The 13,700-nt window shown below is 45.7% G+C and overlaps 1 protein-coding gene across 2 annotated transcripts in view; it reads left to right on the forward strand.

The window, feature by feature from the left end:
- The first annotated feature begins 5,278 nt into the window (after positions 1-5,278).
- Positions 5,279-13,700, forward strand: part of MAP2K4 (mitogen-activated protein kinase kinase 4) — a 78,086-nt gene continuing 69,664 nt past the window's right edge. For both annotated transcript variants that reach the window (XM_052657179.1, XM_052657180.1), the window contains exon 1: positions 5,279-5,399. In XM_052657179.1, the coding sequence (XP_052513139.1) occupies positions 5,279-5,399 (121 nt within the window). The remainder of the gene's footprint in view (positions 5,400-13,700) is intronic.

Genomic DNA, 13,700 nt, shown 5'->3' on the forward strand with positions numbered 1-13,700 from the left:
GATTCCTGAATTCTAACACACAGACTCATGAGATGGTAGGGAAAAACAATTTGCTAAAATATGGTTTATATATGTAACATCAGGAGAGAGTAGTTTGTTGTTCACTCGTCGTGTGCAACTCTTTGAGACCCTGTGGACTGCAGCACACCAGGTTCTTCTATCCTCCGCTGTTTCCTGGAGTTTGCTCAAATTCATGTCCATTGAGTTGGTGATGCTTAGCATCTAACCATCTCATCCTCTGTTGTCCCCTTCTCCTTTTGCCTGCAATCTTTCCCAGCATCAGGGTCTTTTCAGTGAGTCAGCTCTTCGCATCAGGTGGCCAAAGTTTTGGAGCTCTAGCTTCAGTGTCAGTCCTTCCAGTGAACATTGAGGGTTGATTCCCTTTAGGATTGAAATGATTGAAAGAATATTCCCTTTTCTTTGACTGCACTTGTGGCTTGGATTTAATAAGGCATAAAAGACCAAAAATAGGGTGTGAGCTCTAGAGTAGTACCTGTCAAGAAAAGGTTACAATCACCAGAGAGAAATGGGAGGGTAGCTTAACAAAACCTTTTTTTCAGACTTGAAGTGAACCAATAAAGACTGTTAAGTAGAGATGTTCTATCAAAAATTTTACTCTATTGATCTAGTAAGAAATGTTCACTGAATAAATTTTTACAGGATTTATCATCTGTGTACCTTGAAATTCATTGCTATTCAAGTAGCATCTGAGCAGAGAACAGAAACTTGGTACATTTGTTTTCTGTTCAACAGGGTGAAAAAAAGAAACATTCTGTGTAAGTAAAATAGAACATGTAAGGAAAAAGACATGTCTTTTTATAAGACAGACTTTTCAAACATAATTTGTTTCTGATTAATTTTTAAATGAAGCTGCTTATAAGAATATAAACACACAGTAATATTTTGTTACTTATAAAAGAATGCTTATTACAATAACAAAAGGACAGCTATCATTCTCAATTTAGCTACATATTAAATACTTCTCATTTAGATATTACATGCATAATATTCACAATTAATAAGCTACCAAAGGTTTATTATCAATACTTTCTCCAAATCCTGTTGCCCAGCAACTTATGTGGAGAAAGAAAAGATGAATAAAACAGATAAGAAGGGGTAAAATTCTAGTTCTTTATGAAATTTTAGCTCTTTATAACACATTTTGACACAGTATTATGTGAAAGTCTTACAACTCAAAATTTACCCATGTTTTATGAGCTATCAGTGGCCATCTTTATCTAAGAGCTAAGACAAGATCAGGGAGAGAATGATTTTCAATAAATGAACTGAGTTCAGGTAAAGCAACCTTTCTTCAAACTAATGAGAGCTTGTGTCTATATGTACCCGCTGCTGCTGCTAAGTCGCTTCAGTCGTGTCCAACTCTGTGCGACCCCATAGACGGCAGCCCACCAGGCTCCCCTGTCCCTGGGATTCTCCAGGCAAGAACACTGGAGTGGGTTGCCATTTCCTTCTCCAATGCATGAAAGTGAAAAGTGAAAGTGAAGTCGCTCAGTCTTGCCCGACTCTCAGCGACCCCATGGACTGCAGCCTACCAGGCTCCTCCATCCATAGGATTTTCCAGGCAAGAGTACTAGAGTGGGGTACCATTGCCTTCCCCGCTATATGCACATAGGGCCTTTTTGTTTGTCCATTCTGTATATACTGACTTCCCTGGTGGCTCAGACGGTAAAGCGTCTGCCTACAATGCGGGAGACACGGGTTCAATCCCTGGGTCGGGAAGATCTCCTGGAGAAGGAAATGGTAACCCACTCCAGTATTCTTGCCTGGAAAATCCCATGGACCGAGAAGCCTGGTAGGCTACAGGCCATGGGATCACAAAGAGTCGGACACGACTGAGCGACTTCACTTTCACTTTCTGTATATACTAGTTTGCATCTGCTAATTGATCGCTCCCCTACCCCCTTTCCACTTTGGTAACCATAAATGTTTATGTCTGTGAGTCTATTTCTGTCTCGTAAATAAGTTCATTTTTATCAATTTATATTCCACAATATATTTACTCTTTTAATTCAACTTTCTTGAATGAATTTCCTAGTTTGAATGTTTTTCTCTAGGTTTGTTACATACATTTTTCTTATTCAAGTTCATTAAACTGTATGAGGTCAATGTTTTTCTTAAGTTTCTATTAGAGAAATATGTATAATTGGAAAAGGGGGCTAGTAACACTTTACATACGACTGTAACTATTATCAGTGGTGCACAGCAAAGAATCGGGGAGAGATGCTTGTGGTAGATGAGAAGTCCTCCAAGCCATTTCTTGGTACCATTCCAAGACCCAAGGAATTGCAAGTGAAAAAATGAAATAACATACACAACAGTGACATTTAGACCACAGGAACTGATTGTGAAACCTACTGGCAGGTACTGGAATAAAGTGTTAGAAAATTGCTCAAATAGAACTGTTTGGTGTCAGTAACCCTTCATCTGGAGTCTGATGATGACATTTGGATTGTTTGCCAGAAAACTAGGAGGCTGTTGATGCCTTTCCCCTGTATGTTAAAGAGGCCAAGTCAATGGAAATGCAAAATTAGCACAAGGGTGGAGGTGGGAGGGGATCCCTATTTTTTTTTTATTAGCATTTTTTGCTAATTGCTGGCAAGTTTTGTTTATGTTTTGAGAGATTAATTTCATTTGATTTTTGATACCAACCTCTTCGGGTACTAAAATATAAACCTCAAAGAAAAGAAAGCCATCTTCGAATCTGTACCCCCAAAGAAGAGAGTTTAGGGAGCCTCAGCGTGTCCTTTCTCTGCCCTTTGCTGCTTCTCTTCCCATCAGCACCATGCCAAGGATGCCAGTAGAGTATTTAGCCTTCACTCTGGGCTAAACAGCCTGGATGGGGGACTTTCCATCTAGCTTCTGATTAGGATTTCCTAGGACTAACAAGAGCAAGCTGGTACACTGATTCCCAGACGGGAATTTGGCAATGTTTATAATGACCTGGAATTGGAGATACTGCTCCGTCTGCGAGGCCCTTGGAGGATAGTTCTGGAGGGCTAGAAATGCGAGGCTCTTCGCTTAAGCACACCCACCTGCTCTCAACTTCTATTTGCCTTCACTTAACTTTCCCTACGGAGAAGGCAATGGCACCCCACTCTAGTACTCTTGCCTGGAAAATCCCATGGACCACGGAGCCTGGTAGGCTGCAGTCCATGGGGTCGCTAAGAGTTGGACACGACTGAGCGACTTCACTTTCACTTTTCACTTTCATGCATTGGAGAAGGAAATGGCAACCCACTCCAGTGTTCTTGCCTGGAGAATCCCAGGGACGGGGGTGCCTGGTGGGTTGCTGTCTATGGGGTTGCACAGAGTTGGCCACAACTGAAGCAACTTAGCAGCAGCAGCAGCAACTTTCCGTAAGCCCTATCTCTGGGGTTTCCCAGGTGGCTTGGTGGTAAAGAATCTGCCTGACAGTGCAGGAAATGCAGGTTCAATCCCTGAGTCAGGAAGATCCCCTGGAGGAGGAAATAGCAACCCCCCTCCAGTATTCTTGGCTGGGGAATCCTATTGATAGGGAAGCCTGGCAGGCTACAGTCCATGATGTCGCAAAAGAGTTGGAGACGGCTGGATAACTAAACCACAAGCCCTATCTGTACCCACTGTGAGCAATCAGGATGATGGCTGAGGGTGGTTTTCAGAGCAAGAAGGCAGGTTTCTGTTGATGGAGGATGGATTACCAATATGCTAGGAGGAAGTTCCAGCACAGATAAGGTCTGTTGGAAGGATGTCCTGGTACAGATTGCTCAATACTTCCAAAGGGCAGGAATCATCTGGCTCCATGGTTCAGATTACCTGGTATGTTGTATAGCTGGTCGTTCTATGTATAGGCGAGACATACCTTTGCCCAGAGATCCATACCTTACCATTACAATCACATTTCTGTTGGTCCACAAGCCCCTAGTCTCACAAGGGACTTTTTTTTTCTTTCTTGTTAGCTGTTTCCTTCCTAAAATCAGTCTGTGCCAAGCATTGGAAGAAACCTAATTTTGTTCTATGAGGTTGCCATCTTATATAATTCATATATAAATTACATATTTCTATAGCTGGTCTTATAAGGTGTAGAGGAGGTGAGGGAGAGAACCCAGTGTGTATCTAGGGGAATGTGGTGATGTGTAAGCTCAGTTGCTCAGTTGTACCTGATTCTTTGCGACCCCGTGGACTTGAGCCCACCAGACTCCTCTGTCCATGGGATTTTCCAGCAAAGAATCCTCGAGTAGTTTGCCATTTCTTCCTCCAGGCGATATTCCCAAGCCAGGGACTGAACTCTTGTCTCTTGTGTCTCCTGCATTGACAGGCAGATTCTTTACCACTGAGCCACCTGGGAAGCCAGATGGTGATACAGATGATGAAGTGGTGCTGGTGGTAAAGAACCTGCCTGCCAATACAGCAGACTTGAGAGACATGGGTTCCATCCCTGGGTCGGGAAGATCCCCTGGAGAAGGAAATGGCAACCTGCTCCAGAATTCTTGCCTGGGAAATCCCATGGACAGAGGAGCCTGGCAGACTACAGTCCTTGGGATCACAAAGAATTAGACAGGATTGAGCGCGCACGCGCGCACACACACACGTTTTGGGAGGTCAGAAAGCTTGGGCGCTGAAGATACTGTTTTCAAACTTCGTGTGCATGCAGATCACCTGGGGATATTATTTAAATATAGATTGTGATTTGATCTTCTTGGGGGTGGGTCCACTGGTAGTACTTTCAGTAGCATTCTCTAGGATCTCCCTTGGCAGTATAGAGGTTTGGGGTGTTAGGCAGGGCCTAACAGGAGCTCCATAGCTCGAGTCAACTCCCCTCTGGGAAGTGCCATGTCAGAGACTGGACAAGAAGCACGACCTCCGTGACCCCGTTTCAGTTTTCAGATTCTGATTTTAAATTCTGAGATTCCAACAAGAGGCTTCTTGAACTTTCGGGGTCACAGACCTCTGTGGGAATGATAAAAACTATGTACCCTTTTATCCCCCAGATGCACACACTCTCAGACCGCTGAAGGCCCCTCAACGGGCCAGCAGCCCCGGAGCAGGACCTCTGCTGGTGTCTTAGGCCGGGCACCGGCAACCTGAGCGGCTCTGCGGCTCCGCGGCTCCGCGACTCCGCATCTGGTGCGGCTCGGCGTCAGGCGCGGGCGGGGGCGTGCCCGGGGGCGTGCCCGGAGGCGGGACCAAGGCGGTGCTGGCCACGCCCCTCGGTCGTGCGAGAGGCCGAGCTTGCTGCATTGCAGCCGCCGCGGCGCCGCTCGGCTCCTCACTCCCAACAATGGCGGCTCCGAGCCCCAGCGGCGGCGGCGGCGGCGGCGGCGGCTCCGGGGGCGGCAGCGGCACCCCGGGCCCCGCGGGGTCTCCGGCGCCCGGCCACCCGGCCGTCAGCAGCATGCAGGGTAAGGAAGGCGGCGGCGCCGAGACCCCGGCCCCCCCCGGCGGTGCCGTCCGCGTCGTCGCGGCCTGTCTCCGCGCCGCGGACGCCCCCGGACCCGGCTGAGGAAGCAGCCGCGCCGGCCAGCCTCCCTCCTCCCCTGCCTTCCCGGGCTCGGCCTGGCTCCCGGCGGCGGGCCCCGGCCTCCGCCCGCGCCCGCGCGGCCCGGGGCTCCCCCCGCCACCGGCCACCGGGCCCACCTAGAGTCCGACCCGCCCCCGCAGCCGCCCCGCCGCGGCCCCGCTTACCTGGCGCGCCCCGCCCGCCTTTCCGGGAACGCGCGGCCGGGCGGCGGCTGGAGGCGCCCGGGCCTGGCCTGCGGTCCCGGCCGCTGAGGGCGGCGGCGGCGTCCGGGCCCCGCGCCCCTCGGCGGCGCCCCGGCCCTCTCCCCGCCGCCGTGGGGCCCGCGCAGGGCCATCTTGGTCCCGCGGGCGCCGCCGAGTCCGGCTGCCGCGCTGACCTCTGCGCTTCGCGCGGGCCCTCTGGACCCTTGGTTTGCAAACTTTTGCAGGGTTTCCGCGCGCCGGGCGGGGCGGGGGGTGACTCCGGCCTGTGCTACCTGTGAGAGGTAACGAGACAGCCCTTGGCCCCGGGAGCGGCGATTTGTTTCGGGCCGGGGGTTTCTGTGCTAGCGTTGCATGCGGACCAAATAAATAAAACTGGGAATTGGGTTTAAAGGGAGAGATCCGGCACCTCGAAGGGCTGGGGTCAAGAGTGGGTCTGTGTGGAGGCTGCGCACCTGGAGCTGCCCTCCTGATCAGTGACTTGCCCCGCCGGGAACGCCTGTGAGCTCTCTGTAGCTCTTGACTGGTGGTGGTGTTTAAAAATACTAGGCCCCAGCCCATCAGGGACCGTTTCCTTGAGTTTACTGGGGAATTTTGAGCAGTCGCATTATTTTCGAAAACAGGGAATCTCGGAAATCTGACAACTTTCGCAAACTCTAACAGAATCAGTAGGGTTACCCTTCATGGTCAGTGTGGCCATGGTTACTCCTTGATGAACATTTACCTAAAGGGCTCTGAGATCTGTCTTATGCCGTGTGTCGTTAGGTTTGACATTTCTTGAGTCTTTTGGATTTATGCGAGTGTGATTCAGGAAGCAGAGAAGGGGATTTTTGTCATTTTTACCTCCCTCTACCCCTCCTCCTGGGATATAGGTAAGGAACAGAGAGGACACTTTGTGTGCAGGCCCTCAGATGATTAATTGGGATTGAATTAGTTCCTAGATACCACTGTGTTGCACAGTATACAAATGGATACAGGATGCATTTCCTGATCTTTCCGTTGGGCAGTCTAGTTGGTGGTGGTGAAATGAAACAGTAAAATGACAATTTAAGATTGTATTGCATATCCCAAACGAGTGACTTATAGGGCTTATAAATATGCAAGTTTTGGGGGGCTGAGGGTAGGGAGGCTGATAGTTTAAAAAAGCTGTAGACATTTATTTTCCAAAAAATATTTATTGAGCATCTGTTTTTAGTGCCAGGCATGGTGCTCCAGCTCATAGTGCTCTTCATAGGAAAGAGTGAATCAGCCTCATTCTTGATGGAGCTTATTCTTCAGGTAGGATTGGGGAGGGAAGACAGTGTGCAGATAAATAAGAAAAGTTGCTAATTGAGAAAAGTGTAATGAAAGTAACAGGCTGGCGTAGAATTTGATAGGGGAGGGGGCAGTCTGCTTTGATAAGGTGGTCTTAGAGGACCTGTCTGGTAAGATGACTCTTGTGATAAAGAAGAGGGTTCTAGGCAAAGGGAACCATAGATGTGAAGATTCCAAAAAGTGGAAAAGAGTTTGAAGTATTCTAGAAACTCAGAGAAAGGTGTCATGGTTAGGGGTTGCCCTGATGCTCTCCATCCTCCTCCTCCCAATCCCTGGGTTTTTATGCCCAGTCAGCCGACCTTTCTAATATGCAGTTTTGTTGTTGTTTAGTCATTCAGTCGTGTCTGACTCTTTGCAACCCCATCAACTGTAGCCGGTCAGGCTTCTCTGTCCATGGGATTTCCCAGGCAAGATCTTGGAGTGGGTTGCCATTTTCCTTCTCCAGGGGATCTTCCCAACCTAGGGATTGAACCCGAGTCTCCTGCAATGCAGGCAGATGCTTTACTGCTGAGCCACTGGGGAAGCCCCTAGTAAGCGGAACCCAGTTTGAAAGAGAGAGGGAGGGCTTTAAGACTTCTCTTTGAACTCCTGATGAATTTTCTTTTGTCAGTGCTGTGTGTAGCCTTGATTGATTCAGGAACCTGTTGGTTATATCTTCTTGAACCAATCTCGATTACTCAGAGTGAAGAGAAGCACTTGAAGTTCTCAGGATGTTCTCTCGTACAAGCCAGGTTACAAACCATGGACTTAAGCAGCTGGGTAGAATCTTCATTTGTCTTGTGATGTTAGAGCCTCACCTCCCCTCCTTGACCTACCAGATCTTTGGCTTTAGGTCAAACTTGTGATCCTTGGTTGTTTGGTAAATGCCACTCTCTCCCCCTCCCATCCCTGAACATGGGCAGTTGCCTCCCCAAAGTCCTGTCTCTCTGGAGTTGTTAATGACCGTGCTCATTCCAGTAATGGGGTTCAGTTGAGGGGCCACGTGGAATACACGTCATCTAACAGACCTCGTGATCGATCTGTGTGATAAGCACTGTGCTGGACACGGGATCACTCTGCACACTCTTTTATGGTCTGAGGTTTATGACCCAGGAGTGGTCTCAGTTGAGAATTACTCTTTTTGAATATAATGCTTGAGTTAAGCCAGAGCTCTGGAGTCCTGGATTTGAATCTCTTCATCAGGATTTACGAATTCTGTCATCTTGGGCAAGATACTTAACCTTTCCCAGTGTCAGTTTCTCCATTGGAAAGTAGGCATCCCTGATGGCTCCCACGGTGAAGCGTCTGCCCGCAATGCGGGAGACCCGGGTTCGTTTCCTGGGTCGAGAAAGTCCCCTGGAGAAGGAGATGGCAATCCACTCCAGCACTCTTGCCTGGAAAATCCCATGGACGGAGGAGCCTGGCAGGCTACAGTCCATGGGGTCGCAAAGAATCGGACACGACTGAGCGACTTCACTTCACTTCACTTCCAGGAACTTCTAGAATGCAGATACAGCGTGGGCCTGACATACAGTTACGTATGTGATCAGTACATATTAGGCATTATCATTTTTAATAGCAACAATGCTGTTACTTATTATGGTCTAATTAATTGTCTCTTTCATTATTAGCAGATGAGTTCCTAACCCCTCATCATGGAGTTTCTTTAGCTTCATTATCACTGGGTTCTACCCTTTTCTGTGAACTGTTTATTTTCATTTTTCATTATTGAGCATTTCTGTTCAGAATGTTCTTGATGAGTATTCTTCCTGAGTTCAGTTAACTGCTCTGCCATGTACAAGCTCTGCGACCTTGGCAAAATTACTGATCTTTTCTGAACTCATCTGTCTCTCATTTGTTAAAGTAGGGATAATACTTACATGTTGTGAGAATCACATTATTAGATTAATGCTTGTGAAAGTGCTTTGAAAATTATAAAATCTCTACATGTATATAAAGGGCCTTCCCATGTGGCGCTAGTGGTAAAGAACCCATCTGCCAGTGCAGGAGGCTTAGAGACACAGGTTCTATTCCTGGGTCGGGAAGATCCCCTGGAAAAGGGCATGACAACCCACTGCAGTATTTTTGCCTGGAGAATCCCATGGACAGAGGAGGCTGGCGGCCCATAGGATCGCAAAGAGTTGGACACGACTGAAGTGACAGCATGCACCCACACATACGTATATAAGGATTGCTATTAAACATGGTTTGTTAAATACTTTAGTTAGTTGTCCCTTAAAAATTAATAGATTTTAAAACATGAGAAATTTATTATGGAAAACTTAAAGCAGGGAAAAATAAAACATCTTAAACTTTACTTGGGTAGCTGAGAAATGTCAGTTTTTAAAAATTGGTTAGAATCTGTGTGTGTGAAAAAGAGACATCTGTAAAGTACTTGTTATAGGAAATGGTTATAAATTAGGTGCCTCTGATTCTGTTAATGTGCTTATCTAGGCAATTTTTCTTTTTTTGAGTCTCTTATAACATGTATAACGTGTATAATACATGCATAACTTGTATGTTTGTATAACAGAAAACTTACAGACTAGCCCATTCCTTACCCATTTACCCTCAGCTGAACATTTTACAAATGTCAATTTAAGTAAAAAGAAAAATTGATTCTGCTTTTAAAAAATATACAAAATAACTCACAGCCTAGCAACCATAGTTAATAATATTGTATTGCATATTTCAAAGTTGCTAACAGAGTAGATCTTAAAGTTCTCATCACAGGAAAGTTTTTTATGTACGATGATGAATGTTAAGTTGACTTACTGTGTGGTGATCATTTCTCAATTTATACCAACATTGAATCAAGTTGTATACTTGAAACTAATAGAACGTTATGTCGATTATACCTCGTTAAAAATTTTACAGAAAGAAAACACAAACACACACACAAAACTTACAAGCATAATGAAACATATCTGTTAAGGAAAAGTGAAAATTTGAATCAGTATACTTTTTTCTCCCAGTAATATTTGCATATACAAAATTAGTATGAAATGCCCTAATTGTGATTCTGTTTGACTGTCTTTCTGTCTTTCCCATTTACCAGAGGAGTGTGCCTTAATCCTAATTTTAAAAAACTGAATGGTGCACAGGGATAAGGTTCCAAACTTTGGAGTGGCTTGCCTTTCCTAGTGTGTTGGAACACACTTCTCTCACCATTTATTTGACATGACCTGAAAAATAAAACTCAGCTCAGGAAATTGGTGCCCCCTCAAAGCACGTGATGTGTTTCTCTATGTTCCTTAAAAAGGAGAGTAACCCTAGTATTAAATTTAAGAAAGTAGAAAAACATAATGCTCTCAAGATACTTATTTTCTCATGTTTTCCTTAATGTCCCTTATCAGAGTGTATATTGACACTTGTTTAAAGTGGTGTATTAGAGAACCCTGTATTTTAAGTTATGTTTCTTTTTTTGTAAATTTCTCTTTTCCTGTTCTGTTTCTGTTACCTGATTTGAGAAGCTTGAGTTGACTTGGGCCCATAGAGTTTTTCTTATTTTTAGGGGTCTGGAAATCAGATCAACTCCATCGCACATAATTCAGATGGATCTCTATCACTTGGAGATCTGGACAGCCCACGTGATACAATCTGAGGAAGTATAATTCAGATTTAAAGTCAGGCAGGGAAACTAGTAGTTATCACACCTCTTTTTCCACTGTCTTGTCTTAAGTTGATGGCCATAAGCTCTCTTTAAGGGTAGGTGGGCATGGTCCCCTTTTTTAGATAAGGGAACAGACATTTAAACTGAGGGATTTGCCCTGGTGAAAGTGGGTTTTAATCCACCTGGTGACAGGCAGCCTTTGTTCTTATTTCCTAGGCTTCCTAGCATGAGGTGAGATGGTGTTTCAGTGCTTAGTTACAAAACTGGAGTCAGTAAGGTAGTCACCAGCCACAGGGAGGAAAGGAACTGGGCATATGGGGACTGACAAGATCCTGAATGTTAATCGTGAGTGACTAGTCCTGAATGATGCGGATAACCTGGAGTTACTCTATTAAGGTGGGTTCCTTTGCAGTTTGAGAAAGGTGAAGTCAGGAAAACTCAAGGAAGTAACCCAGCAGGAAATCTGTGGAACTCTGTCTAAGTACATTGAAAATACAAGGTCTGGATAGGCTTAGATAGGTGCTTAGATGTTACAGCCGCCATGGTGTACCGTGAGTGACTTGACAGTTGAAGGCATGCACCAGAATTCTGAGGTTGGAGTTGCAAGGAGACCCACTGCTGGCGTCTTCGGCTGTGTAAAAGGAGGGTTTGGGCGCTTGGTCTGTGGCCTGACCCGGGAAGCAGGCAGCTGTGATTTTCTTTATGTCAGGTTGGCTTCATACTGTAGTCATCATCCCTTTTCAGCATTTCTAGAATCCAGGGTGTCTGGAAACCATAAGGTGCTCCTGAGGAGGTGGGCAACTACTTAGACCCCTGCCCTACCCGCCCCCTGCCACCCATTGTACCCTCGCCCAGATGAAGACAATGGGGGATGGTTGCTGTGCCCCACGAGGGCCATTCGACAAGCAGCTTTACACGTGGGCGTGCTGTTTCAAATTCTGAGATCTCTTGATGTTATTGTTAATCGTATATATAAATGAGGAAACTGGGGCTCAAGTGAGATGACTTGTTTGAGTTTCACAGTTGGAACTAGAACCTGGGTCTGACATTCTTCATTTTGTTCTCTACTTTCTCAAATACCGTTATGCCTTTGGTTTTACTGTGCACTTACACACATCCTAAACAGCCTTTTAAAGTGTTGCAGACAAGCTCACTTTATCTGGTAAGTACAGTAAATTGTAGGTTTCCAGTTATGGCCAGTTAAGGGCTCTCAGGATTGGGGCTAGAGGGTGAGAATGAGGGGAACATGCAGGAGAAGCCTGGTGAGAAAACGGAGAGGAAACCCCCGCACCTTTATTTCTTTTGCGGGCTTACTAGCACCCTGCCCTGTGTATCTCTATGTTTTATTCTTGGATGTCTGAGATTTGGTGAAAAGAAACTTGGTTGGGGCCAGATAAAATGAAAAGGACTCAAATTTGAAGCAGGAGATCAAGTAAAATTAAGGCCCCGGGGACAGATACTAAGTTAAAGAGTGCAGCACCTAAGATTTGAAAATTTAACCTGTTACTAGCTAGTGGATTCAGCTGCTGCTCTCGGAGATGCAGGGCTCAGAGTATGTGCATGGAAAGACAGAATTTAGACGTAATTTGTGAGACAAGTGAGACCTCAAAAATTGAATATATGTGAATGAATATTAATAGGATAATTAAAACAATCGTGGGAGAAGGCAATGGCACCCCACTCTAGTACTCTTGCCTGGAAAATCCTATGGATGGAGGAGCCTGGTGGGCTGCAGTCCATGGGGTCGTGAAGAGTCAGACATGACTGAGCAACTTCACTTTCACTTTCATGCATTGGAGAAGGAAATGGCAACCCACTCCAGTGTTCTTGCCTGGAGAATCCCAGGGACAGGGGAGCCTGGTGGGCTGCTGTCTATGGGGTTGCAGAGAGTCGGACACGACTGAAGTGACTTAGCACAACAGTCTCAAATTTGCTTAAGTTGAGGATATTGGAAGTTTTCCTCCCCATTTCCTTCTCACCATCTTTCTCTTTTACAAAGTTGATGGCGGCTCCCTTGGCCCCGCCTTGCCCATTGAACATCGTAAACTTTCCTTCATCTGTACTGTACTGTAAGCACCAGTTCTCTGACCTTGGCGGGTTCTTCTCCATGTTTTTTTTTAATAATCTCTCTATATATAGATTCTCTCTACATATGTGTGTGTGTATATATGTGTTGTATATGTATACATGTATGTCATGTATATGTAGTCTTAGAGGTCTAGAAAGATGTAGCTAATAACTTTTTATCTGAGTTCATCGGTAAGATGACATGGAATTTCAAGGAAAAGGCAGGTCATTCTGTTCCAGTTTCTTTAGCCCGTGCTTGCCTCTGAACCCCAGATCAGTTAGCAGATCTTTTCTGAATGAAGAATAATGCAGAGAGGGAAGTAGGTATGAGTCCTTAGAGTCTGTTCACTTGGTCACTTCATCCATAACTAGGTTAGTCTGTAGTTTTACTTCAAGAAGTCTGCCGTCTCTGTTGTTAGTTACATGCATGGATTCTGTACTGATTACAGAACTTCCACGTTTTGAGAACTTTTTAGCATTTAAAAGGCTTAACTTCTAATGTGTTCGGGGAGTAATTGGTGACATTTCTAACATTCCCAGTTACATATGCCTTAAATTTTTTCCTATTCATTATACTTTTACCCTGTGACTTATTTTTAATACAACCGTACAGATCCTTCTCATTCTTCTTCACATACCTTTCAGATTTATTTTTCCTGCTCCTTTGCCCATTCCTATTGCTGTTCAGTTCACCTCTTCTCTCCCCTTTTATTTTTGCTACCTAGTAGCAACTACTGACTGTATTTAGCGCTAACAAGAGAATAGTAACTATGGGATGTTTCAGTGTTTTACCAGCTTCCTCTCCAGTCTGCAGGTGAACTTCCCCCTCCCTCTTCCAGTGGTGAGGGTGGGAGACGGGCCTCTGAGCTCCTCCCTGTTCCTTTTCCACTTGCTTCCAGAACGCCTGCTGCCAGCTCCTATTCCTCCTGACTTGTGCCTGGTGGGATGCTGGCTGGCTTTTAGTTGCTTAGGTTCAGAAGACCCACAGAATCCTTCCCTGCCCCTCCCT

Source organism: Budorcas taxicolor, chromosome 19 (assembly GCF_023091745.1).
Source record: "Budorcas taxicolor isolate Tak-1 chromosome 19, Takin1.1, whole genome shotgun sequence".
Lineage (NCBI taxonomy): Eukaryota > Metazoa > Chordata > Mammalia > Artiodactyla > Bovidae > Budorcas > Budorcas taxicolor.